This window comes from Struthio camelus, chromosome 14, assembly GCF_040807025.1.
Source record: "Struthio camelus isolate bStrCam1 chromosome 14, bStrCam1.hap1, whole genome shotgun sequence".
Classification (NCBI taxonomy): domain Eukaryota; kingdom Metazoa; phylum Chordata; class Aves; order Struthioniformes; family Struthionidae; genus Struthio; species Struthio camelus.
Window position 1 is genome coordinate 23,216,075 of NC_090955.1, and position 27,294 is coordinate 23,243,368.

Below are 27,294 nucleotides of genomic sequence, written 5' to 3' on the forward strand. Positions count from 1 at the left end.
AAAATATTTTGGGGGCATAATTTAGCCATGAAAAGAATAACGGCTTTTCACAAATAGAGGCCAATCTCCCTCTTGGGGTTAGATGTCAGACGCTGCCATGCCTTCACTGAACAACAGCTGTCGTGCCTAGACTTACCAATTCAGAATTTGTGCCTTGGTTGTCATGTCCTTCCTCCTCTTCCTCCTCCTCCTCCGCATCTCCTTTTTGAACAAACTCATTCTTTGTGCGCAAATACAACTCCCATAGTTTGCAGGCAGCTTTATATTCAGGAGAATCAGGCTGTCAAAATAAATCAAACGCTATACTTGTAAGAAAAGTCAGGATTTTAATGAGGTTTTCATGAAGCAAATTTATAAATTCTTGGTTGGAATATATTAAACGCATTAGATAAATAATAGAGAACAGGGATATTACTAGTTCAATAGTTCTTCAGCAGAGATGTTAAGACCGGTAACAAGCACTCGAAAATATATCTTCTATCAGTCCAAAGCATGCAAGTCTCTGGGAAAACTCAGCAACGAAACTGTTTGGGTTGAAGCTTGGGCAAGCACGTTAAACGAATCTGGAGAGACTGCTAGGTTTTGCTGCAGCATAGCACTATTGATATTTAAAACAGACTAAATATCAGGATGCCAGAAATGTGATTTAAGCCAGCACTGCTGTCATTGTACGGCACTTTGAAGTTAATTTCTACGGGACAAGAATGTCAATAAATGTGCAGATGTTTTGACAGCACTGCAAGGCTTCACATTCTTCCATAATCCAGCACTAACCTGAAATTCCAAAGAACTTGAGAGTATCCCGCTATCTAGGTTCACCTTTGGGAAGAGCTCCAATGATTAGATAGCAAACTGAGTTTTATACGTACAGACTTGGTAGCAGGAGACAAACATGTGCCTATTAACTTAAAAACATTCCTGATGTGCTTTTCCACTCTCACATTTTTCTTTCCCTTTCCTCTGTCACTTCACCTCTATTTCAGGTATTCCTGAAGATATGTCAGCTTATTACTGTTTATTATGCTCTTCTTGCTTTACTCTCCCCACCTCCGACAGTGTGTAATAGAAATGAAAAACTAACAGAAAAACTGTTTTTAAGCTTACCTCGTTACGCTTAAATATTCTCAAGACAGTAGACCAGATGTTAGGTAAGAGGAAAAAAAACTTAAAGGGTATTCTGTTCTACTAGTCTGTTCCTTTCTTTACTCATGCAAGATGCTCAGAAGCGCAAAACTTCAACTGAACCAGAATAACCAAAATACTAAAACGCTGAAGGTTTCCTTTCTAGCACAACATTGCCAATAATGCACCTGCTGCAATGAACACCTCGACAATGAATCAGCCTTCCCTGTTTTAAATGCATCACTGGAACTGTGTGGGTATCGTAAAAGATGAAAGAGAGATGAGGGTATGTTTGCGTATCACACCTTCGGCTCATAACGCCATATTTCTCCTGAAAACGTCAATAACATTCCTATATGCTAGGAAAATAGCTACAATTTTCAATGCCACATGCAGATTTTTAAGATAGAGGCATAATCCTGAACCCAGCATTCCGCAGGCAAAGGCAGGACACATCTTGCAACTTTCTCATCATCCTCCCCTGCCATCAATTCTTTCTCCCTCATGCAGAAACCAGAGAAAAGCCAACATTAAGGGACAGTGAGTGCCTTGCAAAGCTTCAGGAGCACAGGACGAACGTGGGAATCTTTATGCTTTTTGTACTATAACCAGAATGTGTAACTGCATTAGCGCATAAATCCAAAAAAGCTATCTGCATACACAAGTCTATACACAAAATAACCATTGCTTTTCTGAACGTCACTTAGTTACACTGGTCGGGTTATTCAGAAAGCAATTATTTGGATCATCTCCAAAGCTAAAGACATAATAAAGGAAATACTAGCAGTAAAGTTTCAGATTTGCTATATAATCCCAGTTACAACATGCAAGTCCGTTATTTTACGTATTTAACGTAAGCTTTCATTAAAATAACTTGCTCTATTTTTTCCCCTTCCTTAAGACGACCACAGGAAGACTTGTCAACATCTAAAATAAAACACATACCCCGTTTGGGGAAAGGGATGGGAGGCTCGCACCTCTGCGGAAATACACATGAAAACCACATACGCTCACAATCAGTGATCACTGACGATCATGACGATCACTGTGCCTTTTTTCCCCACTGTAATAAGCGGCCAATGAAAGAGAAAGATTCAACAATCGTATCGTATGCTTGTTGTTATTTATAAGTTCTTCTTTTTGGGAAGAAACATATCTTTTTCTATCTCAAGACATTACACAGAATAACTTATCATCTCCTTCAATGGGAAGGTTATGCTGGAACAATGTTTTTCCCAATGTATTTTATCCCATTGTATCCCTTTAGCTATTTTTGCTCTCTCTTTTTCAGAAACCAACACAAAGACACCTACCACGTTCTTTTATATTTTCCCCACAACAAGTTACTAATGCAAGGTGTCTCACAAAGATAGGGTTAACGTTATGGAAAAACGAGCACACCACTGCAATAAGCATGTGTTGCTGCAATGCTCTCTTACTAATGATAACAGCTAAACAGAAAAGTTTTTAGCTAAATCAAGGAAGAATTCGAACATATACTTACTGCTTTCGCAGCCTATTAATTTTAGCCTTTAAATGTACTTTCCTCACCTTATAGTAGGCCTTTGCATTGTTAAAGAGCAGCTGGAAGTCAGCAGTCAGCACATTCACATCGTCATACTCCTCCATCTTTAGCTTTTGTTGGATTTTCATTAAATCAATTGGCTGAGAAACCACTTCATAATAATCTGGCTGATTTCTGTTATTATGACAAAAACAGGCATTATTCCAAGTAGTAAAATCAAGACGAGTACTGAATTTTGTACAGGTTTATGACTTCATAAAATAAGAAGTTTTCCAATACGTTTTTGTTACAGCTAAAAGATCTAGACTGCATCCTATCAGGAAACTTATTATTACGTTATGCTACCATTGTCAATTTTCTGAGTATGAGATAAAATTCAGCCTCTTATTTTACCTACTGCATTTTCAAGGGTCAGTCTTATTAATCTTCCCAAGAAACGACCTATTTCATTCCACCGTTTCTAAGGACTGTTTTATAGTCCAAGAGAGAGATGTTTTAGGCGGTTGTCACATAAAACATTTTGAATAAATTCAATTTTCTTTTTTTGACCAAAAACAGGCCCCAATATTGGCATGTCCCTTTGAACAGTTACATCAAATACTTCGGTTAAACATTGTTGTGAAACTGTGGCAAATTTACTTTATATTTTTCACAGCCATTAACGGTGAAGTATTCCTCAGTATCCATTTGTTCCCTGATTAAATCTTGGGTTTGAGGCTTAAAAAGAAGCACGGCCTTACCTTCGTTTTGGGGCCCTAATGAAAAGCTCACAAAGGAGCCTGCCCTGTTCATCTTTGTAATCTCTGATCGTGTTGTAAAGTTCATGGCATACAGCAATCTAAAATGCAAGAAAATAAGATTTTAAAAAATTTAAAAATTGTAAGAAGGTAACAAATCAAGGTCTGCTTCCAGTGAAAAAGTCAAGGGGCCATTATACAACATGCTCTAAAGTAGAAGTGGGAAGAACCTGGTGCATCTCATAAGTTAGTAGGACATCTGACATGCTCAGATGCTGCAGAATCTTGAATCTTTTTTTTTTTTTTTAAATATAAATATAAATATATACAGGGAGCTTCCTTTCAATGCTAACACTAAGTAAAACACCCAAACATAAATTAATTCAGTGCTATTCTCCCTGAGTTATAAGCATCAAAAACAACAACAGGGGTTCTGCTGCACTGCAATTAATTAAAATAGGACTGCTAACTCAAAGGCACAACAAAGACATTGTACATTTCAGCAATCACTGCCTTTGCCTTTCTCTACTCCTGCACTTGCTGTTCAGCCACAGCTCTCAACTGCTGCACTTTATGACTTCATTTCTCTCCCCAACCTCCTTCCATCTGCTAAAACAATCAGCAAAAAAAGAAACAAAGGCAGCAAAAGGAAAATGGGAAAGAAGGACAAAACTGTGGAGCTAAGAACAGCAAGCCAAAGCTGAATGAGATACTAAACAAAGCCTAGCCAGGGCAGTAACAGATTCAAGGCATGACAAGCCACTGTACACGCGCCAACGACCATCACGTGCACAGCAACTCTGATATGCTCTGGCTGTGCTGGACCATCTGAGCTTGCGCTGTGAAGGGCCTACTTTAACCCACGGCTTTCCAAACATATGCGCAACTTTTATTTTGGGGATGCTGTAATAAAAAGGTACTAACAGGATCCACAGTTGGGAGATTGGAAAGTCTCCTCCTCTTTCTGCTTGGGCCTGGTATGTTCGTGGAGTGGTGGCCATCATCAAAGTCTCCTCCGCTGACGCTGCTGGAAGGCGAGGTGGCTCTTCGCCTCTTGGAACCCATGGAATCCAACTTCTTCTATAATGAAGAGAAATGTTCTTAAACTCATGGCATTGCAGGCAAACTCTCTGGTGAGAGCTAACTATTAACCTAGTAACGCTTTAGAATGGGTCGCATACGTTTTTTACATGTTACAATTTAATTAAGCAATATCTAAACACTAGCCAGCTTCTTGAAAACGGACAGGGGTAAAGTGTTATCAAAATTGTCCTACAGTTTTATACTGTCCCTGACCACAGCTATGTCAGAAAGACTAGGACTCAAATAGAGCAATGAAGATATGTTTAGCAGCTCATACTAAGATACTGTCTTAAACCATCCACACTTTGATTCCTCATGCCATTCACAATTAAGTGTGAACTCCTGTTATAAAGGAGAGAATTTGGACAGAAATAAGTGTTCAGTTATGATGGAAAAGCATGCTATCCCATGCCAAAAAAAAAAAAAAAAAGAGAGAGAAAGAGAGAGAGAGAGAAAGCAACTGACAAACTAAAATTTGAGCTGGTACTGAATACCTTGTCTTAGAATCACGCCCAAAAAAAAAAAAAAAAGGCATGGACCATCGTGCGACCCATGACTCCTACTTTAAGTATAGGACAAATGGCTCAATCATCAGGAAGCAAAAAAGCTACCTCCTTTTTTGGTCATAGGTTTTAGTTTATCTACATGAACAGCAACAAATGAATAGCCATCCAGCAACAATGGTGATTTATGGAGCAAGTTGTTGGCTCTTTCCCAATCTCTAGCGACAACACTATAAAAATATCTTGATTTGTAGCTGTCTCGAAGCCTGAAGACAAAATAGATTCATCTATTCTGGGCACTGCCCGTTTTCCAAGCGAATCAAGGGATTTTTTTTTCTAGGAAGTACTCAATTGATTTTACAAGGTATGGCAGTATGACATAACTGCATTAGAGCATTTCTATTAGAGACAGAATTAATTTCAAGCACACAGATGAACAAGAATGAGGTAGGAGTAATCAACAGTTAGGATAAAGAAAAGCAAAAGCCCAAGGCAGAGGAATGGAGAGAATGGTGCACAAACAATCAATAATTTACCAGATTTACCAGAGTACAACCAGCACCTCGAAAAGCCAGTCTCCTCATAGTGTCTGATGGCAAGTTAAGATACTGGGAGAAGGTAAAACTCTAAGAGTATCAAATCAGCAATGGCGTTAATACAGTCAAAACTGGAAGACAAGAAAAAGGAAAGAAAGATTGAAGAAAGTTGAGAGTAGATACATAGTTAAAGAATACAATTAAAGAATAAACTCAAGAACAGCTAAAGAATAAAAGCGAGACAAGACAGGAAAGGAAGGCAAGAGAAAATAGCATTATTACTTGATTTTAGTTTAAAAAACCCTAAAAAGTAATTTTGCATAGACATTTCTGTAACATTTACATTACAAACATTTTTCTAATGTTTCTGAAGACACAGTACAGATTTCACAGCCACTTGGAAGGGAATGAATCATCAGTCAGAGCAGGGAGTAAACAGAAGTGATACATGACCTGAGAGTAAAAAAGAGACAGCAGTAAAACGTAAGGAATGTGGAGTAGCCCAGTGATAATAACAATCAGAAGACCATTTTAGGGTCTAGAAACACTAGTCTCTCTAGTGATGATGTAACCTTCATAAGCCTCCAAAGTGGATTTTTATCCTCATAAGCAAGAGACATTAAATATCTATCCGTACAGTTTCATCAACGATACACCTGCTTCAATTTCTAAGCTGTCTTCAAGCCCGATTTTTTGATTCCATGCAAAGTGCACCAACTCATTTTAAGGCCAAACAAGATTACCTTTATTTAGCTCATATAGCTACTCTTTGTAAACAAAACCAAGCAGAGATCATTTGTTTTCCTATTAACTATTCTAGACATTTTCACAGCGTGCATGTAGGGAGAAACTTTGTGCTTTACTAGTACGCAACTCGTCTTAAGCAGGGACAACTAGCCTGTAGCTTTTAGCACTGCCCACAACTTTTATCCGACAACTGCAGTATCAAATGGCCAGCACCAGGCTTGTGCTGATGTGGAGGAGTCCAGAAAATACAAGTTCTTGGTTGTGAAGAAAGCCAAGAGCAACTACTGAAACTAGCATTTCTAGATTACGCTTGAACTGCGAAGCACCGTCAGTCCAACCCCATCCTGCATCAAAGTAGATCTGGGGAAACCCCAGCCATCGCCTGCCTGTGAACTGCACACAGGTTTCTCCACTTTCACTATCCCAGGCAGATACCTTGGGGCTCTCAGCCACACGCAAACATTAGTACGCGCTTGTCGAATAAAGACAATCAGCCGCGCTGTAGGCAGCCTCCAAAAACCTCTTCTCCTCTAGTAACTGAGGAAGATGTAAAACTTACATCACAACGCAGACAATATCACGAGTACTCAGTGAGAGACTTACGTAAAACTCATAACGAATGTCAGGACCCAGAACGCGAACTTCTCTCTAGATCTCCGCTCCTCTAAACACTGATAATCCTAATGTGCGCAGAAATATATTCTGGTTTACTTAAGAACACGTTTTCTAGACTTTTTCTCCGCAACGCAACTGCTAGCTCCCAGATCTCTCACTGGTTGCATCAAGAATCTCCACCGCTACAAACAAGCTGTCTCCTGTGAAACAGTGGCTTGAGCCTCTTTTTAAAAATTGCTCGCGCCACCCTAAAAACGTCACATAACCACAGAAATCTCCCTAAGACACTAATATATACATCACAACGGCTGGAAGACTGCCTTTCCTGAAAGGCTGGCCTGGACTGATTATTGAACACAATCAAACTCCAACAAGTGACGTTTTTACATGCATTTAAGATGACATGCTTAAAACAAGCCAGTGAGGTTCTAGCATACGTTTAATTTTCTGCCTCCAAGCTAAAAACCAATAAACAAACAAAGTATCCAGAAAACGTTGAAAAATACAAGGAAAGCCATTATGGTTACTGGCACCACCCATATTTCAACAGAAGCGTTCACTAAATATTGGTAAAAAGAGCAAAAGGGTGAGGAAGGGAAACACGGTCGGAATTTTTGCCCCGCTGCAAGACAGGAGGAGGAGGAGGATGGCAGCAACTAGGTACTACAGAAGCGAAAAGGCGGTGAAGAAGTTTGAAGCACGGCCCATCAACCTGTCTGTTAACAGCGGGACAAGACACGGAGAGCAGACGGAACACAACTGAACGCGCAGGGGACCCCTGCCCGCACGCAGCTCCCAGCGGCCGGTTCTGCGCGGCGTTATCGTCGGCCAGAGAAGAAAGAGACGGACAAAAACCCTCTGCCGGGGCGCCGGCTCAGTTCAAGCCGCTGCAGGAGTGACGCGACAGGGCTGCCCCTGCGCTGAGGAGCGGGCCGGGGCGCCGGGCCCCGCTCCGCCGGCCGCTGTCAGCGCTGCGACACGGCGGCGGGGACACCGCGGGGGCCCGGCAGGGCGGCTCCGCGCCCAGGGCGGCGGAGGTGACAGGAGGCGGCGGGAGGCTCGGTCCCCGCCGGCGGCCGCGGCCCGGGCCGGCCGGGCGGCGCTGCCTCCCCGCAGCGGCCACACAAAGGGAGGCAGCGGCCTCCTGGCTCCGGCCCGCCGCCCCGCCGGCGCGGCCCCAGCCCCGCGCCGCGCCGCGCCGCTCACCCAGCCGGCTCCGCTCCGCCTCCTACAGCCGCGGCCGAGCTCGCCCGCCGCCGCCCGCCCCGCCGCCACCGCTGCCGCCGCCGCCGCCGCTCCTCACTGCCGAGCCCGCCGCTGCCGCAAAGCCCGCCCGGCCGCCAAACGCGCCTCGCCCGCGCGACACCTCCGGCGGGGAAGGGCCGCTCCGCTTTACGGCAGCGCCCGCCGGCGGGAGGAGGAAGGAGCGCGGCCTCCCACGTGCGGCCGCGGCCCGGCGCGACCCGGCGGCGGCGCCATGAAGCGGCCCAGTGAGCTGCGCGCCGCGGCCGATCGGGGCGGCGGGCGCGGGGCCGCCAGCGGCAGCGGGGGGAGGGGGGAGCCGCGCGCGGGCGCGCGCCGTCCCCGGCGCGGCTAGAGCGGGGGCGCGGCGGAGGGGAGAGCCGCGGGCAGGAACGGCCGCGGGGGAATGGCGGCGGGGGGGGGAGGGCCGCGAGGGAATGGCGGCCGGGGTGGGGTGGGGGGGCGGTTGGGTAACGGCCGGCGGGGAACGGCGAGGGGGGCCGGGGAAGAGGAGGGGGGGCCGGTAACGGCCGGCGGGGAACGGCGGGGGGGAATGGGGGTGGGGACCAGGAATGTGGGGGGCCGGTAACGGCCGGGGGGAGCGTGGGGGGGGGCGGTAACGGCCGGCGGGGAACGGCGGGGGGGGGAGGGAAGCCGGGAATGGGGGGGGGCCGGTAATGGTTGGCGGGGAATGGCGGGGGGGGAGGGAAGCCGGGAATGGGGGGGGGCCGGTAAGGGTTGGCAGGGAATGGGGGGGGGGAGGAGGGAAGCCGGGAATGGGGGGGGGGCCGGTAATGGTTGGCGGGGAATGGGGGGGGGGAGGGAAGCCGGGAATGGGGGGGGGCCGGTAAGGGTTGGCAGGGAATGGCGGGGGGGTTGGGAATTGGGGAGCCGGTAACGGCCAGGGGGGAGCCGGGCAAGAACGACGGGGAAGGTCAGCAAGGGCCGCCGGGGAATGGCGGGCGCGGAGGTGGCCGGGCCGGGCCGGGCCCCGAGGAGCCGGGGCTGACGGCGGTGCTGCGTTGCAGAGCTGAAGAAAGCCAGCAAGCGGCTGAGCTGCCACAAGCGCTACAAGATCCAGAAGAAGGTGAGGCCGGGGCTGGGGCGCGGGCCCCCGACGCTTTGGGCCAGCTGCTTTTGCCAAGGGCCGCAGCTAGGCGAGATGGACAGCTGTGCTCGCGCGGCCGAGACCCCGCCACCCCCGCGCAGAGGGCCTGCGCTTTCAGCCGTGTCTTTTCTGAGGCGCCTACAGCGCGTGCTGTTTTATGTTAGCCTTAAGCTGTTCGCCTGGCTCCTGCTCAGTAAACCACTTTGAGCTTGGAAGTTAAGGTTGCTGGATGGAAAAAAAAGTAGACCCATGGTTAAGGGTGAATTCCAGACTGCAAGGATCTATAAGTAGATCAAAGGATGTTTAGCACTAAAAGTACTTTATACAGATAATTACAGATAGCAGCACAAGTGTACGTGTACCTAATAAGGGTATTATTTTCAACAGTGATAGAGTCTCAGTTAGAGTGGGCAATTTGCTTTCCAGTCTTCATTGACAGAAGGATGATAAAGAAAGCGTAATAGCGTGGGTTTCTTGCATCATTACATTTTGCGTTATTTTGGCCTTGTCTGTTTAGATATAGCTTTATGGTGATTCATTATGTAATTGAAACACTTCAATCTAAAAGCAGACATGCCTAACTTTTTCTTCAGTATCTGTAAAAAGGAGGGATACATCAGGTTTTTTGCCTCAGACTAGATTGCCTCCAATGAAAGAATGTTCTTGTTCCTGTCTGCAGATTAGAGAACACCACCGAAAACTCAGAAAAGAGGCCAAGAAACGCGGACACAAAAAGCCCAAGAAAGATCCAGGGATTCCCAGTGCTGCACCGTTTAAGGAAGAGCTTCTACGTGAAGCGGAGCAAAGAAAGCAGAGGGTAAAAAACACTTTGTAGTAGAGAGAAAGAGGGCAGGGAACATTCCTGTCTTCAAGGAAGCTTTGCATGTATGTGTGTGCACATGCAAGCATGCATGCCTGAAGCTGCACTCATACTTGGTTGTAAATACTCTTAGTAGATATATACTTGGGAAAAATTACATCATTTTCATTTCCAGCATTATACTGCATATCACAATTTTTTCTTTTATTTTTTAACCTTATTTCATCATTGTATAAGCTGTATAGTAGCTGCAAACCTGCTAGAAGTGTCATTTCTAATATAACGAGAATTACCTACGATAACTAAGATGGGCTATCCCATCAGAGCTCTGAAAGTTAAATCGTGACATTATGCGATTCTCCAGAAGACTTCGCGAAATAAAAGATGCTACTTTCATGTCATGTTAGTCAACGCAGGAGATCCTTATCAGTTCTAATGTGGTTGCTGCAGGGCTGTTACTTTGAGAACTAGCTAATGGACATACTGTCTCTGTTTAAATTGAAGCAGTAGTAGTCTTTTCAGGGTAGGACTGCAGGAGAAGATCCCAGTGTCACTGGAATAGCTTTGGCTTCTAACTAAGCTATCTCGGACACCTTTGTCAGAAATAAGCGAGGAGAAAGAACAGTCTTCCTTACTTCCTTAGGAGCTCTTATAATTGGCTTGGGTTTTGTTTATTTGTAATCAGCTTGAAGAACTAAAACAGAAGCAGAAGCTGGACAGACAGAAGGAACTTGAAAAGAAGAGAAAGCTTGATGCTAAAAAGAATGCAGCCAAAATCAAGGAAAAAACAGAGGGAAAGGTTTGTGTTTGATACGATTTTGATTCTTTGAAGTTTATAGAAGGCATAAAATTATTCTGGAACAACATCATTTTTTTAAGCCATATGTTGTTACACATGACATTTTCATGCTGTCAGGAACATCGCTCGTAGCTGTAACCTGCTACTCTGCAAATATGATACACTAATTATCTGTTAAACCATTCCCTCTCATCTTTATTTGCACTCAGGAATCCTCTGGAAAATCTGAAGCAAAGACCAACAAGCAACTGGATAAAAATTCAAAGAAATCATTTTGCAGGGAGCTGAAGAAGGTGAAGTGCTTCAACTATTTCTATGTAATTTGACGAGCATCAGCAATGAAACAATTTGTTATTTTCCTTTGCTGCATTACTCTTCAACTGCTAGAGAGTATAAAGGTTGTTTGTGATAAACTTCAACAGTGAAGTAAATAATTTTATTATTAGAAACTGTGAGGGTTTCAGTCTTGCCTGGTACGAGCTGCCATTACTCGTGCTGAGAGATCCAGCGCTTTGAGGCAGTAGACTTCTTGGGCCAACGTCAGTACGTGCTGACTGATTGGAGAACTCTTGTATTAACGAGGAATTAGTGTCTAAGGCTTCTCTGCCTTTGGAGGGAGAAGATGAAAGTTGCTTCAGCTTTCTGGTTTGCAATTCAGAAGAAAGAAGGCAGGAGCTTACCGTTCTTTGAAATTACCAATCGTTCTTTGAAATTCAGTAGTTGCTGTCCTAAGCTACGGCTATTCCAGAGTTATCATCTTTGTTCTCATGTAGGTGATTGAGGCCTCAGATGTGGTTCTGGAGGTTTTGGATGCAAGAGATCCATTGGGCTGTCGGTGTCCTCAACTGGAGCAAGCTGTTTGCTCTGGAGAAGACAAAAAGCTACTGTTGGTTCTAAACAAAATCGGTAAGAAACGCTGGTTTTCTTGTAGTGTTACTTAGTTACTGAGTAGTTCTGCGTTAGGTGAGCTATGAAGAAGATTTTAAAGGAATCTGAGGTTCGGTTGAAGACATAAGATCCAACTCTGAGCTCACTATGCTGTTGAAGGGGGTCACGTTTCCCCCACCTTTTAGTCTAGGTTGCTTTAAAAAGAGAGCGGAGGGGGAAAAATAAAGAATAATTGCATGTTAGCCCCTTCCTTCTTTGTTTGTAATGATGTTTGAACCTGCTGGCTAGTCTCAGTCAAATTTCACAAAGGGTAGAGATCTTGCAGCTCTTAAAAGTGTTTGTGAAAATAGGTGACTAGGCAGAGCTCACAATATTAGTCACCACCGAGGCAACGGTAAACTAAACATTAGCAAATCAACATGATAGTTGTGTTGGAAACTTGGCTTTGGGAAGTATTTTCTTTCTCCTGTGGCTATATGGAAGAATGCACACAAAGAGGTGAAAACCAGCTAAAAAGGCTGGTAACTATTGGTTTATCAGCAGCAAAAACAGGAACTATTAAGAGCAACAGCAAAGGGAACTTTGTATTAGAGTAGCCTTTGCAAGGATGATGGCACAATCCCTCACATAACATCACCCCTTTTACCTTGCAAAGTCTTCTAGCAAGACCCTAACATTAAAAACCTAATACAATAGCTGAAAATGTAATTGTAGTATAAATTCTCTTTGAGGGGGGAAAAAATACAGACAAAAACTTGCAATGCTGAATCACTTTGGGGAAACATACCCAAAATTTTAGTAGAGCTATGCTTAAGAATAAAAAACCACCAGCTTTTCAGCCAAACATCTGTCATAAGAAAACATATTAAACAGACAAAATATAGCTTGGTTCCTAATTCCAACTTAGATTTACTCCATGCAGTGATATTTAACATGCATGCGAGTGAAAGGACCACGCTTTTTTTTTTTTTTTTTTTTCCAGATTTGGTACCAAAGGAGAACTTAGAGAAATGGCTGAATTATTTGAAGAATGAATTTCCGACAGTTGCTTTTAAATCGGCAACGCTGCTTAAGGACAGGACTATGGTAAGAGCACTGCAGGCTCTTTCATGTGACTAAACCATATGTGTTTGCTGGGTTGAAACACGTTGAGAATCAGAACTCTTGTTCTTTAAACTTTTTTCCCCCTTGTTTGATGATACCACTGTGACTGATGGATATGCCTTCATGCTTTGACCAAGCTTCGTGGTACGGGAGGGGAATTCTTGCTGTTGTAATACACGTTGCTGTTTGTCCCAGGATGCTGGGGTGGAGAGTAAAAATGGGTCCTTTTACTCTAAGGACACTGAGAGGAAGATGAGGAATTTTCCTTCTCCTCTATAGGAAGGTTGCACCAGTTAAATCAGCATCTTTACTTGGGGTAAACTGGTGCAGCTTACGCTACTGCATCCGTTCTGACCTTGGCTATCACAAAAGGTAGCGCATGGTGTTATTTCGTGACGAGTATAAACGCGTTACCTCCCTGTGTTCTAGTCTCATCTCTGTGAGGATTATACTAGTTTGAGTCTTAATGTGCCTCAATACATAATGCTTCACACATGCTAACCCTTACAACAGCATAGCAAAATAGATCCTCATGCCAAATAGTGCAGACAACCTCTCTATGTTGGGAGTAAGCAGTACGGAAATCCTTCAAAACATTGATCAGTCTCTTGAGTGAATTTGCAGATTAAAGGATTCCATAGTCTGAATGTACATGATTATTTCATGGCCACACAACAAATCTGCAACACAGCCTGAACTGAAAACATAGACCCTATGAGTCGGTTCCTTTCTCTCTTAATATAGGATCGGTTCCTTTCTCTCTTAATATAGGATGCCTACCTTTTCTACCATTACTTAACTCATAGATTCGCCTTAACCAATTTCTTACTAAACCGTTTCCTTCTGCTTATCCTACTATGGAGGATAGTACTAGGAAATGTTAGAGCAGACAAGTGAATCGAAGCATACATATTTATCTTCCTAAATGGCTCCTGACTTTTTTTTTTCCCTTTGAATCCTGTAGCAGGAGAAGGTCACAAAAAGAAGCGCACGTATTGATTTATCCAGAAACACTGAATGTTTTGGAAGTGAATGCCTTTTGAAACTTCTTCAAGAGCACTGCAAGACTCAAAACAAAGCCATTCAGGTGGGAGTAGTAGGTAAGGATTTGGAGAGATGGAAGGAGTTTCCTTCTCCTCCTGTAAAGCTTTGGTATCCTGTACTACAAACTGGATAATGCTAAAACAGCTAATGTGCGACCTCACACCCGAGGCTGTTGCGTGCTTTTAGGCCTTCTAGTCAGCATTCATTCTTTCATCCGAGACTCACTGTTGCAGTACTTAAGTTGACAGTGACGTATGTTGCGCTTTCATGTGTGTAATATGTGATCTGTGGAAATAGCATTGTCTGAGGCCTAAGCCGATTCACCAGCTTGAGTAAACGTAAGCCGGCTACATACCGCACAACCTACATTGCCTTCCTCCCATGGGATGGTTGCTTTCATGTCCCTTTTACTATTAGTGTGAGAAATGAGGATACACACTTTGTCTTACTTCTGTAGTGAAGACTTCAGATCCAACTCTGATCTCACACTGAAGATGTACGTTACCAAAAACACTTGTAAGCAGCAGTTCTGAGTAGTGTTACAGAGGCTGAGTTTTCTTACTTACAAGGATTCCTGTGGTTTTCTTCAGGTTTCCCTAATGTGGGGAAGAGCAGCATAATCAATGGTCTTAAAGGAGCTCGTGCTTGCAACGTTGGCCCAGCAAGAGGTGTTACCAAGTAAGCTGACTGATGAAAGCTGTTCGTTCCCCAAATTGTGTCTGTATTCTGATCACCTTGAGTTTGCTTAGTGTTTTGTGTACAGTTTCTGTGCTTTTCTGCCCCTTTATGCAGTTTTAAATGCACATCTGAATTTGCCGGGATAAAAGACATCATCCTGTACATCTAAGGTGTCATGGAAGAACACACAGTGTATAAACCTACTTTTTTTCTGCTTGCAAAATTCATGTTTAGTTTCCTGTCATGCACAAAGCATATGATGAGAAAGCACTAAAACTGACTCTGTGTGGAGCATATTCAATCCAACACTGAGCTTTGTGTCTTGCTTGCTTAATTAAGCATTCCTTTACTGGTTGATTTATCTACTTGCAGTCCATTTGTGTCTCATCAGGTCCATGCAAATTGTGCATATTGATAAACAGATGAAGATGTTAGACAGTCCAAGTATTGTTGCAGATCCTTCCAACAGTGCCCTGGCTCTGGCCATGAGGAGCATCATAGACACTGGAGAATCAGGCTTGACAGATGTACTCCAAGGAATAGATGCCATCCTAAATCACTGCAACAAACAGCAGGTGAGTTCCATCACCTTTCTCCACATCCCTTCCTGCATTCAGCTTCTTTGCAGATTTCTCATGTCAATAACCGAAACCCATTTCACTTCAACCAGTTCTGGCAGCTTTTCTGCGCTGCTTTCCCCTCCTCTGAATGGGGAGTATTAGCCGTACAGGGAGGCAAACTCTGGCAGGGGTATCCATCACACACGTGATCTTTCATCCTTACAAATGAAAGGCAGATGCAGCGTGCCAGGAAACTGTCAGCCAGAGTCTGTTTTCTCAATGACTTTTCTGATTTAGAAAAAAAATTGCTTGCAAGATTTCATCAGATGATAATATGAGAAGCAGAGCGAGAAATGAAGACCTCACCATTCCTTACTATTACAGTGAAGACCTCAGATCCAACTCTGATCTCACTCTTACCTCAGTTAGATTAACATAAGCCTAATTTCCATCGCATTCCGTGTTTAGTGGGCCTTTACAAACCAATAATATGCTGTATGTGTATGCCCACTGGTAAAGGTGAATGGCAGATGAATTTGTTGAAGTAGCCATTTTACTCTGTAATGTTTACTCCTAAAGGCAAAATAAGAGCTGCTTTGTATACTTCTTCCTTCTCATTGTAATCTGATTTGATTTGCTATCTTATTCCTAAAACTAAGAGAAAAAGGGGTCATCTAGATTTATGAATGCAACGTTTTCTTTTGCATTAGGTAATGATGTTCTACAGTGTCCCAGATTTCAGGAATACCGAGGAGTTTTTAACATTACTTGCTCAGAAAAGGGGTATGCTGAAAAAGGGAGGCGTTCCTGACACAGAGAACGTAGCTAAATTACTGCTTTGTGACTGGACAGGGTATGTATGCTCTGAATTCTGCTTTATGCTGCTGACCTTTTTCACATTGTAATCCAGCTCTTTGCTTACACAGCAGAAGCTTTGAGTGCTAACAAGTGCAGTTAGAAAACAGAGGCTGCTTTTGTTTTTTTCTGCCTTTTACTTTGAGAAGGGGAAGCTGGATGGGTTAACGGATTTAGAGAACACCATCCATTTATGATTTTCTAAAACAGTGAAGGATCCACGGACAGGGTCAAAGCATGCTGACCTCTGCTGTGGGTTGCCTTTCAAGTACTGAATTCGTGTAGACCTCTTCCACAGACAGGAAAGGAGCTCGTGAATTTTCTACTGGGATTTATAGTGGTTCCTACGTTCTCCCGAGGGAGGGATGAAGGTAATTCAGAATCAGTGACTAATTGAGTCTGAATATTTTTTCTTGCTCAAGTAGTTTAGTCGCTTTTACAGCTTATGCTTTTAGAGGCAAATGATTTGTGGTGACAAACTATGCCACTTCTTTTTCCTCTCAAGAGTGGGCCATCCACTTAGTACTGCTATTGGCAACTTCACAGTCAGATTTAAACAGCTATTTAACTGCTGTTAAACAGATGATATTAAATGAATAGTTAGGTTGAGGAGATTAAAAATAAAACCCACAGCAGAAACCTCTTAAATACAGTGATTTAACTATGTTATCTTGGGTTGGTTTTCATTGCTGGTATTTTATTTTCACAGAGCTAAAATAAGCTACCACTCACAACCTCCGGCATATCAGAGGCTGCCACCGTATCTTACGGAAGACAAAATAGCAGAAATGCAGAAAGGTTTTAATTTAAAGAAGCTAGAAGAAGAAAACAGCACCACTGTTGCAGGTAGGACTTGTTATTGTAGTGCACTGCTACCATTAAGAGGGGTAGTAGTATATTGAATGGGACATTTTGAATGGAAGTCCTTCTAGGGTTTATGTGATAGCTTTGCCAATATGCAGTGGACGTGAACCTTTGGAGAAAGGAATGGATTGTTACACGGCTGAACAGTGCAGCTGTTTGCCTTCATACACAAACAGCGCTACCCCTGCTAGTTCTTGGTTTCTGCTGATCTGACTTAACTGTTCTACACGGTCAGTGTTTACGTGCTCTTCAAAGTTCTTTTTTCAATTTCTTACCTAGGCCAACAAAATGATTCTGTACAGTACAATCTGCAGTCAAATTCAAGTCCTTCAGCGCGCACCCATCTTCCATAGATGCCTTAGAGAAAGCTGTTCTGTTGGAGAACTCTCCTTTCTAGTACTGTCTGTGTGGGAGTGGTGTCTTTGTGGAGGGGAGAGGGCAGGGCCATCTTTCTAGCCCTGAGCTAAAATGGCTGTCCTGTAAGGGGCAGGCATTACGTCTGGTGCTGGCTACGCCAGTGACCTTAGTAGACATTTCCTGTCTCTTTCCCAGCTCTAAAGTACCCCAGTCTGGCAAGCAGCATCGCTTTCCAGTCAGCAGGCATGACAAATGGGACAGTAGAGGAGACTAAAGTGCTAGAGGAAGCATCAGAGCAGGAGAACTTGGCAACAAGTGAGGAGGAAGAGGAAGCGAATTTTGCTGAAAGTGATGATGAGCAAGACAACGTGGAAGAAGAAGAAGAAAAAAAGAACATCAAAGAGGTAAATCAGGGTTTCATTAGGCTTTCGCCTATCTAGAGCCTGAAAACAAGTCCCCAGTCAGTATTCAGCTGTAAACTGAGCACGTAGAGACACTGGAGCCACTAGGAGAAATCACCAAGTCCTTCTCCTAGGGTTGGCGTTTCTTTGCTTAATTAGGGAAAAACGGAACCTTGTTCTGTACAGTGGTAATGAGAATGGAAAGCAGTGTGTTCCTGCACTGCACTATCAGCAGAGTCTCATCTCTTTCATCTGTATGGGAGACTTCAGTGGTGATGTCCGAGTAAGCTCATGTTGCGCACCTCTCTGACTCGTCATAGGAGAGCCACGTTCAGGTGATCAGGAAAGCAAACCTTGGAAAAAGACAGCCAAGATGTACTAATGCAGAAAAGGAGAGAGCAGCAGGTCTGTATTAAAACCTGGGGCTTTAAAAATCATGTCCAGTACTCTTAGCACTTCCATTGGTTTCACTAACAGATATCTGATTTTCTTTTCTCAGAAAGCAGACATTCTGATCTACTACCATTGAGCTTGGATAAGGTGGCAGATGAAGATGATGCCTATGATTTTAATACCGACTATGTGTAATGAGGAACGCGCAAAGACATGGCTTGGGGACTGTTGCTGGCTTTTGAACCAATCATACATACCAATCATGTCTGGTATAGCAGAAGTTGGATGAATGCAGGATACCAGAATTGCTACCGTGTGAAATAGTGTATATAATACTGTACTTCCTGTGATAGGTTCAGATTTTATACAACTGAGCCCTTATTCAGCTTTATGTCCTATACCTTAATTCCTGTAAAAAAGCCTATTTAAAAAAAATCCTAACATTAAACTGAATTAGCCAGTTTTCTGTGCCTTATAAAAAGATGTTTCTGAAGGGCTAAATGTTTTGTCTTTTTCTCTGAAAAACTATGTGATAAATACATAGTTTAATCACGTTTGAACAATTCCATTCCAGGTAAGTCTTCATCCTCCCTTCATCAAATACAATTTTTATAGACGCTGACAAATTCTGCGCTGCAATAGAACATGACTTAGGTCAGTGAGTTTTCAGTATGCTTTTTTGAAACTGCAGGACTTCCATACATAAAGGTTAGCTAGAAAATGCTCCTTCAGTTAAGCACAAGGTGTTTTATCTAAGCAGCGCTTCATATAGTTAATAGCTTCACTGAGAGAGGTAACTGGGATTATGAAAGTAGAAGTCTGTCTTCACTAGGGAAAGAGCTCCATGTTCTTCTTGATACTCTTGAACCAAAGCAGTATCTCCTGATGACACCTACTGTAAATGCTAACAGCTGGTAACAGTAAAACAAAATAAAATACATTCCTTCACACAGTGAAGAGGTGTTACAGCACTCAGCCTAGAGCAGAGCTCAGGTAGCAAGAGAATTACCAGTTTTTCTGAAAGAGGCCCTGCAGCTGCTCAGCCAAGGAAACGCTCAGAGTGCCTGACACCAAGCATCTTGCTCTTCTGCACCTCTTTTCTTCCTGTTAACTTAAAGCTCTGATTTCTCTGCATGTTCTTTCCTTTAAGAAGCAGTTGATGTATTTTCCCTAAATAACAGTGTTTTAAGGCTCAGTGCTGCTAGCCAGCTTAAAGCATTAAGTGTAGTAAACTGAATTTCTCTTGCAGACACAAAAGCATGCTGTTTATCTAGTCTAGTTAAAACACAAGCTGGTCATTAGAATGAAGTCAGCATCAGCTGATAGAGTAGTAACTGAACCGATTTCATTATTGCTAACCACTTCAAGGACAAGAATGGTTCTTACTCATCACTAGCCAGGCAAAGAAAGGATAGGTAGCTCACCAAACAGAGACAGCAGGGGCAGCCATGAGAGAAACAGACCCATAAGCAACGATTACAAGGAGTCAAGAAGTTTTTAGGCCAGAAAATCCTTTTAGATTATAAAGCAGTACCAAAACCACACATAAACACAAAAAGGCCCTTTAGCTCTTGGCTGCCCCGTATCTCAGCCCACGTAACACTCAGCCAGTTTCTATTCCCCATCGTTATTAACGCAGAGCCTTTTGTCTAAGCATTTTACGCTAATACATTGAGGACAGCGTTCACAAGCAGTATTACAGTGAATAAAATCACAACTTGAGTTCCAACCCGTACTAAATAGAACAGTTGGCACAACAGCTGCTAGGAGAGAGCAGCTAATAGTAATTAATATTTAGACATAAGACTACACCTCTTAAACTACTTACCAATAGAAGAAAAGGTGCTGGGCAACGGGCTGCAAAAGAGAACTGCCATCTGGCTTGAGGAATTTAAAGGGGCAGACTGAAGCATGTTGGGAAAAATTTATTTAGCAGAGCAATGCTCACCTGAGAGTCAATTAAGAGTCTACACATGCTTTTGGAATGAGATTGCCTCTCCAAGATGAGATCAATTGACTTAATAACTTCAATCTCTTATTACTGTATCTAAGTGTAAAGGAAATAAGCTTCTAGAATGAGAATAAGACTAGAATGAGACTGCCATTTAGCTGAGCCTTGAGTCAAGATGTTGAAAATCAGTTTTTATTTTTTGAACAAAGTTTTCTCCACAGCTTTTAAAAAAAAAAAAAGTTAGTGTTCACTGGCAGTTAAAACCACTTTGTATAGTGAAATAATACTTGAAAAATAATCTTTCCAAAGTCAAGATTCAATTTTTTTCCAGAGTTGTGCAAGAAAGGTTTACACAGAAGTGTTTGAGAGGAATCCTCATGCAATAAAGTATTGTTCAGTAAACTATTTCACAGGATAAGAAAGCAAGGAAAAAAAAAAAAAAGGCAGCAGCTCTTAATTACAGTACCTTACCCTGCAAGACTCTCATGGTGCAAGCAACCAGCTAGTTGTCTCGTTCTTAGGAACGAGATTTCTGTAGCTGACAAGACAATCCATGCTAGAAGATTTGTAGTAAAGAGCAGAAGAACGTACAACAAACAGAAACGAACTAATGAAAGTAGTAGTTTATGGAGATGTCCCTTTGCTTTCCAAACTGCTGGAGTAGCGTCTTCAGTCACACGAGTGAAGTGAGTCTCCTTTGGGACTCTGTATTTTGAGCCATGAGCACTGCAGCTGCCTAAGTGCATCTCCCTGTGCTGCACAAGGCAAGGACTGCTCTGTAGTACAAGTTGGCTAAAAAAATGTCTGCTTGGGTCCAAAAGTTTCCTGAGAAATGCCATCAGTTAATAAAATTTCTTCTACTTTGCTTCATAGGCTTCTGAGTGTCTGCGAAGCAGGCTAAACTTGCCCGTTGGGTCAGGAATATACCACTTCTCCCAGACCTCAGCATATGAAGCTGTTCTTCCCCATGGTTTGAAATGTCCATTCCAGTGGAGCAGCTTGGCAGCTTTCACAAACTGAGGAGAGTATCTTTTTCCAGCACTAGAGCCTTTTATCAAAAAAGAAGCATTAGTGCCTGATAAAAAGGTAGCGGAAACACCAACGTGCAATGTTTCTAACTTCAAAGTTTAAAAAGCAGTTCCTGTCATTTATGGAGAAAGGAGTTGGCACGTGAGGCAGAAACCAGGGCAAACTGAAAGACAATCAGTTGGAACTAAATGCTGCTTTGATTAGTCTCAGAACGTCTCTATTTTACTGAACTGCTTTAACTTCCAAGCTCTTTAAAACACTCTTAGGGTTGTTGTGTTCAGCAGCCTATGTATTATTTTTCATTTCCAACAAAACCTAAGAAAGCCCTCCCAGCACTGGAGTTTTACCAGTAGCAGAGCAGATAAAAACGTCTCTTCCTCTGAACAATCGAGGAAGAAATATCTAGGATCGCTCTAGATGCAATATATATGTGGAAAAAAAAAAAAAAAGAAAAAAAAAGAAAAGGCAACCTGAGAGCAAGTCCATTCAAGAGCAAGCCCTCTAGCCGTTCAAAAAGGAACACAGAGGATCAGGCCCACAGCTCTGAGATGATATTGCAAAAGCAGCGCTTCTTAAAGCACAGGATATAAAAGATCCATTTGCTGCATCGTCAACCAAGGGGCCAGCTACAGACTTGGAAAGCACGCTAGGGGAGAGCAAATGAAGGGTCCCAAATGTTTCATACGTACCAAGATGTCGGACATTCCACATCGGATCAATACTGGAATGTTGCTTGTAAAATACAATGAGCAGTGGAGGTGTAGTGATGCTGCCAGCCAGAGTCTTACTGTACAGTTCCTCTCTGGAAGAGGAGAAAGAAAGAAGTTGGCAAAGGGTACTCGTGTGGCCCTAAATCACGTGATTTTCACTCGCAAGTGCGTGACAGGAAGAGTTATGTGTGTATCTACAAATACATACGCAACCTTTAAATTAACAGTTAAATGCCGTCACCATAATCCAATCCTTGGTCTACAGACACCCGCAGTTTGGGAGTACTTACGCTACATTAAGCGTCATCCACTTCTCCAATTGTTTAGTGATGTTCTGTAGTTTCCATTCCGTCAAATTGGCCACAAAAACTCCTGGATTGAAAGAGCAGGTGCTGGCTTTCATGGCAAGCTTTCGGATGGTTTCTTTTTTGTAATCTAGAAATCCAATGTAATTATACTGAAAAAGAGCAGAGAATAGCTTAAAATATGGTCAAATTATCATTTCAAGAAAAATTGTGTACAACTCCTAACAGTCCAGCATACCATGAAGTTGTTAAAACAACTTTCCCTTCCTTTAACACAGCAGAAAGAGCTTAAGAGGCCTAACATGACTACAGAAACGATGCATTTAAGGAATGCTGCCTGTTCTTAATTTCTGCCATCTGAGACGATCAATACCACTCCCAGAAAAAGCACCTTTATACACTCACAAACAAAAAATGACCTCTCCAATGTTCTAAGACCTCCTGCTGTTCCAAACTGAGCGTTACCATCCTAAAGCACAGAAGAAATTCAAAGTACTTTCACTGTGCCTCACTAGAAACTGCAGGTGTAACGTGTAACACAAATATCCAAGTAAAATCATTTGGGTAAGTACAGTCAGACCTTTAGGTTCACTGCATTTGGAAGAGAACCTGCAAACATGTTAGAACTAACTGAGCGCCTGTTTCCAAAGGCTGGACTCTGTAGTATCGTTACTACTGAATCGGAATAAATCCAACCTGATTCCCTGCTCCACGGACGGCAAATTTATTAGTGGTCGAGTCACAATCATCTGAAAATGCAGCTGCATGTCCAGGTTTCAATGGTGTGTTGTAAAGTTCAAGGATATCATCTGAAGAATGGAAACAAGCACAGAAAAATTAAAAGCAATCTTGCTTAAGCACTGAATGACTTTTTGTTCAGTCCATTCCTACAGCTGATAAAAGCACTCAGTTTAAGCCAGTTCATTTGCGTTTACAGAGTTTTTGCATCTTTTTTTGCAGCAGAAGTGTTTGGTTACTGCCTGAGGCAGCACACTGATCCCAACACATACCAGTAATAAGACTTATCAAGAAAAGGCCCCATACCTTGCACGATTACATCATCATCCACATAGATGGCCTTCTCTGCTTGAGGCACCAAACTGGGCAAGTAGAATCTTGCAAAGGTTAACTGTGAAAACATGAGAGCAAGAAAAATAAGGAATTGTTCCAATAAAGGTGAAGTTGACTGATACTCCTGGCACTTATCTGTGGTACTAACATCCATGGCAACTTCTGCCAAGAAAGTAAAATAGCCAGCAATATCCTAGGAGTTATTTAAAAGCAGGTTCCACCAATTCAACAAAGCCTGGTTTCCTAAAAACTTGTGCCTTGATAAACTAACTTTTAAAACGGATCTGATCTATATTAGGATTTTTGAGGTCTGCACGTTTTTGGCATGTTTGACAGGCAAGCTGCTCTATTTCACCGTAGAAATCAGCTAAAAAAATACTACTAGAGATGCACGTGTAGATATTCAAATTTCTCTCTCACTATCTGAAACCTTACTCTTACTGGAATTTTAGGAATTTGATTATGAAAGATATCTTCTGCCCTAACAAATTTAGTTTTGAACTCCGGTTGAATTCAAAAGCCATTGGAGGCAATAATCAAAATATATTGTTACTAACTCGTATTTGCAAAAATTAGCCAACATTAGCCTCACTGGTTTTAAGGTGTCTGCCTTCTCAGGATCCACTGGTACTTTCCCTTCCAAGACACGAGGGTCGAAATCCAAAATTCGGTATTTCAGATTTTTCAAAGCGGTGTTACTTAGCCACACCCTGCAAACAGGAGAAATTGTACACAGATTTTGTAAAATGAAACAAAATCAAAGAGAAGCAAGAGATCAGTTCGACCGTGACACAAACTTTGATCTGGCTGCTCATTTCCCTGTATGTACAAGCATACTTACAGAACGTAGTCTAAGTCTTAATTTCAGTGGTGTCCTGTATGACTGTAGCAGCATGCCCACTATCAGCAAACTACACAGCTGTGACACATGAATGGTCTGAGGTTGCTTCTTATTTTATTAGAAATGTATGGTCCTGTTATCACAGGTCCTTCACAGAAATTATTGGTGTGAATGGATGTGGGTGAGACCAAAAGGATCAAAGACCAATCTGAAAAACATGGGGAAACTTCACTGCCGGCATTTCAGTTGCTCCGATGGAACGTAGGAAATAACTTTTACAACCCCTTCCCCAACAGTCTGCAACCCCACCGGCAAATGCTCTCTTCCATCCCTGAAACACTGCCAGAAGGAAAGCCTGTAGGACTCCCTACAGCTGCCTTACCAGGAAGATGCAATAAGCAACAGCAGATAGGACTACAGACAATTTAGAAGTGCAATATCGGGCAAACTAAGTATCTTTCAGAAGAGGAGGAGCTCAAGCTCGAAGGTATTGTGAGGGTCTAACGAAGAGATCGTTACCTCAAGTGATCCACGGTATCATTCAAAGTAACAATATGGAAAACCACGTTGGATCTGGTGTTACGGTAAATACTGTTCATGGCTGCAATTGCACCTCCAAGCCTCTCATCTGATGCTGCAATGACCACAGAAATCTCCTTATTCCTTTCATCTGTCAACCTCTGGGGAATCGCAGGTATGAAATCTATAGGCTGAAGTCCTAACGGACTTGAATCTGTGGAATAAGATTGGCACCACACATGTGTTTCATGCAAAAATGAAACACAGAAATTACGATCACATTAAAATTCCCAATGCCTCCACATATTTCTATTATACAAGCACTGGGATGTCTCAGCTGGGGAGAGGGCTACAACATGCCAGTGTCAAACACGTAACGATAGCCCCTGCTCTTGACAGTCTGAGATCGGAATGAACAGGAAAACACCACGCAAATAAGCAACATACAGGTAAGTAAGTATTCACAGGCAGCACATTAGCATTACAGCACTGATGACTATACTTAATTTTGGAATTCCAAGGTGCAAGTCATTCCGAGAGAGCTGAAATGAAGTTTAAACTAAATAAGGCTGCCCTTATCTTTGGTGGCACGCTGACTTCTCCCTCCCATTTTCCATAACTAGCTTCTCGTCTTTTCCATGTCATTCTTCCCTCTCTTTCTTCTCCTCTTAGGTAGGAGCCAATGAAGAGAACGGACACTCTAGATTAATGTCGCCATTGCCAATTTTTTTCCTTTGCCGGTCAAGGCATTACATACAGCCCACGCTTCTTTCAGGCGTCACAAAAGACTACCTTAACCCAAGCTGAAACCAGCAGAATTTATGCCCACATAATGAAACGAAAGTGGAGATCAGCAGTTGAAGTTTAGGATTAGCCCACGCCAGCTACAAAGGCAACAAATTCCCCACCACCTGCACTTTTTATGACGATAGTGGTTATCCACTTTCCGATGATTTAGACTGTTACGTATTAGGTAATTTCAGATAACATGAGGAAGACGTCCAACAGGGGACTTGACAATCTGCGGGCAGGGGTTTGCTGTCCACACAGCTGGGCTTCTGCCTTCTCTCTGCCATTTCCTCATTACGGAGCTCAACGGCTTTAAGTTCACCTGATCCCTGGTTAGAGCCTGCCAGGCTCCTATTTCAGCATTTCTGAGGTGGACCTGTACGACGACTACCCAGGAACAACAGCTCCCAGCAGTGGGAGAAGGCATCCCAAAAGTTAGTGGGGGACACGGAAATACTTTGCGCGTCTCTGTGGGACTACGTGCAGTTCTTGGAAGCGGGCTCCTGCGTGTAATGAAATATTACAGCTTTGAAAATGAAAACGGCTTCGCTAAGTAAACTGAAGCGGATTTTAGTGACTTTTAAAACCAGAGGGGAAAATTATTACTATCTTGTCTAGCTTCCCAAGTGGGAAAGGTCATAGAACAGCAAGTATAGATAATCCCACCATACCAAAATTTAGATAGCACTCATCAGGATCATGTCTGTCTTGGGTCTGAGAACAGCAAAAGATCTAGTTATTAGAGTACAAAAATATATCTTGTTATGCAAATGATCCATCATTATCATACAAGCTATTTCACTAACAAAGTGGTTTATGCCTCGCCAGAGCACGTCTTTTCCCACCGGTCTTAAAAAACAAACGGAAAAGTAAAACCAAAACCCAACATACCTGACAATTCCCGTTTCAAGAAGTCACTGAGGCCTAGGAAGTTATGATGAAGAACTAACAAAAATATAACAACAGCCACTATGAGGATGGAAATGTTCACTGAAAATTTAAAAGCAAAAACGTTATTAAAATAAGCCGAAAGGTTGAGAAACTCAGAAAAGCACAGAACAGTTTCAAAACAAAACAAAACAAAACACACATATGTAGACATACCTTTCCTTAATGTCATTTTTCCCTTGTGGTTTTATTTCTTGGTGCAAGTTTTCTGCAAACCTGTAAGAGAAAACAGATGGCGGTCGCGCCCTCCTTGCAGTGCATGCCTACACAGGGCGAAGCAGACCATCTCCAGCTGCGGCCGAGCAGCTTCCGAGCCCAGGGCACGTATTTCCTTCTCGTCGACAGGAAAAAACCGTACGCTGCATTTCAGTAACCCAACAGGGCACCTACACAAGCATGCAGCTGCATATCTAAAGAAGAGATCAGGAGACGAAAAGGGAGTGAACCAACCCACGAAACCTGTCTCAACCGGTAACACCCCAACAAAACGGCAAACGCTTACACAGTTCTTTCCGTCCTTAACCAACTGGGAGATCTTGGCAGGACATAGCGCGCTCATAACTCATTTCGGATTTCAACAAGCGGCTTGCGCTTTCAAAACCCGGTGCCGTCCGCATCAAACGCGGCAGCTGGCCACGCCGGAGCAGCGTCGCCGGACCGATCACGACAGCGGCCACAAGGTACGACCATCGCGCTACGGAAAGGGGGAAAACACCACCCGCTCGAAGCGACCACGCGATCTTTGCGCACGGTCCAAACATGCTTATTCACTACTGAGCCGTAACGGCGAAGACGGAACAAGAACCGGGTAAAAGCCCTTAGTCGCTGGCTCTTCCGGACGCGCCTTGCAGCGCTCGCACACCCCGCGCTGCCTCCCCGTTCCCTACCGCGGTCCCCGCTGCCCCCGCGGCACCGCTCGCGCCGCGGACGTGCCGCCCTTCCCGGCCGACGGGCCGCAACGGCGCCGATCGCCCCGGGCCGCAGAGCCGCCGCCGCCGCTGCCAGCCGCCGCTGCCAGCCGCCGCCGCTAACCGCCACCTCGGCGGCCGCCGCGGCCGCCCGCCGCGCTGCCTGATGGCCGCGGCGCCCGAGCGCCGCGCCCGCGCCCGCCTGCCCCTGCCAGCGAGGCCGCGGCCGTCGCCGGCCGCTT

General features: G+C 43.6%; 3 protein-coding genes and 4 non-coding genes across 30 annotated transcripts in view; 5 read left to right on the forward strand and 2 right to left on the reverse strand.

The window, feature by feature from the left end:
- The window catches only part of PBRM1 (polybromo 1), a 67,724-nt gene extending 59,514 nt beyond the window's left edge, over positions 1-8,210 (reverse strand). For 9 of the 19 annotated variants that reach the window (XM_068906805.1, XM_068906794.1, XM_068906793.1 and 6 more), the window contains exons 1-6: positions 8,075-8,134; positions 5,516-5,637; positions 4,309-4,464; positions 3,388-3,485; positions 2,674-2,821; positions 137-280 (exon numbers count right to left, since the gene is read on the reverse strand). In XM_068906805.1, coding sequence (XP_068762906.1) covers positions 137-280; positions 2,674-2,821; positions 3,388-3,485; positions 4,309-4,464; positions 5,516-5,554 — 585 coding nt within the window. In that variant the 5' untranslated portion in view covers positions 5,555-5,637; positions 8,075-8,134. Of the gene's footprint in view, positions 1-136; positions 281-2,673; positions 2,822-3,387; positions 3,486-4,308; positions 4,465-5,515; positions 5,638-7,580; positions 7,621-8,074 lie in introns of those variants that run through there. The other 10 variants (XM_068906801.1, XM_068906795.1, XM_068906791.1 and 7 more) reach the window with 6 other exon arrangements.
- Positions 8,211-8,227: 17 nt separating this feature from the next.
- Positions 8,228-18,476, forward strand: GNL3 (G protein nucleolar 3). Its single transcript, XM_068906816.1, has 15 exons — positions 8,228-8,358; positions 9,139-9,197; positions 9,898-10,035; positions 10,724-10,837; positions 11,047-11,130; positions 11,611-11,743; positions 12,708-12,811; positions 13,794-13,929; positions 14,464-14,551; positions 14,943-15,126; positions 15,822-15,964; positions 16,676-16,812; positions 17,383-17,591; positions 17,909-17,993; positions 18,088-18,476. Exons 1-15 carry the CDS (start codon positions 8,346-8,348, stop codon positions 18,174-18,176), a joined length of 1,716 nt encoding a protein of 571 aa, XP_068762917.1. The 5' UTR covers positions 8,228-8,345; the 3' UTR covers positions 18,177-18,476.
- LOC138061024 (small nucleolar RNA SNORD19) lies at positions 11,803-11,877 on the forward strand. The gene has a single exon (XR_011134609.1). It is a non-coding gene; the product is annotated as a small nucleolar RNA SNORD19 (small nucleolar RNA).
- LOC138061026 (small nucleolar RNA SNORD19) lies at positions 14,294-14,367 on the forward strand. Its single transcript, XR_011134611.1, has one exon. It is a non-coding gene; the product is annotated as a small nucleolar RNA SNORD19 (small nucleolar RNA).
- Positions 14,796-14,873, forward strand: LOC138061027 (small nucleolar RNA SNORD69). The gene has a single exon (XR_011134612.1). It is a non-coding gene; the product is annotated as a small nucleolar RNA SNORD69 (small nucleolar RNA).
- Positions 15,460-15,532, forward strand: LOC138061025 (small nucleolar RNA SNORD19). Its single transcript, XR_011134610.1, has one exon. It is a non-coding gene; the product is annotated as a small nucleolar RNA SNORD19 (small nucleolar RNA).
- Positions 18,477-20,102: 1,626 nt separating the features above from the next.
- GLT8D1 (glycosyltransferase 8 domain containing 1) lies at positions 20,103-27,201 on the reverse strand. 6 transcript variants are annotated; one of them, XM_068906818.1, is made up of 10 exons: positions 27,078-27,201; positions 26,301-26,360; positions 26,088-26,186; positions 24,408-24,621; positions 23,640-23,757; positions 23,021-23,105; positions 22,673-22,785; positions 21,962-22,128; positions 21,651-21,763; positions 20,103-20,980 (listed from the first exon to the last, which is right to left on the reverse strand). In XM_068906818.1, exons 2-10 carry the CDS (start codon positions 26,314-26,316, stop codon positions 20,790-20,792), a joined length of 1,116 nt encoding a protein of 371 aa, XP_068762919.1. In that variant the 5' UTR covers positions 26,317-26,360; positions 27,078-27,201; the 3' UTR covers positions 20,103-20,789. The 6 variants fall into 6 exon arrangements, with proteins under 6 accessions (XP_068762919.1, XP_009677661.2, XP_068762918.1 ...); XM_009679366.2 differs by having other exon boundaries at positions 27,032-27,195; XM_068906817.1 differs by having other exon boundaries at positions 26,301-26,554; positions 27,032-27,192.
- Positions 27,202-27,294: the final 93 nt, after the last annotated feature.

What these genes read in the sequence shown, in the direction of transcription:
- GNL3 (XM_068906816.1), top strand. An exon ending in CCAGCAAGAGGTGTTACCAA is followed by an intron (nt 14,552 to 14,942) that starts GTAAGCTGACTG and finishes GTGTCTCATCAG; the next exon opens with GTCCATGCAAATTGTGCATA. An exon ending in CTGCTTTGTGACTGGACAGG is followed by an intron (nt 15,965 to 16,675) that starts GTATGTATGCTC and finishes TTATTTTCACAG; the next exon opens with AGCTAAAATAAGCTACCACT.
- GLT8D1 (XM_068906818.1), bottom strand. An exon ending in AGGCAGACACCTTAAAACCA is followed by an intron (nt 23,106 to 23,639) that starts GTGAGGCTAATG and finishes ATGTTTTCACAG; the next exon opens with TTAACCTTTGCAAGATTCTA. An exon ending in TGGATGACGCTTAATGTAGC is followed by an intron (nt 21,764 to 21,961) that starts GTAAGTACTCCC and finishes CTCCTCTTCCAG; the next exon opens with AGAGGAACTGTACAGTAAGA.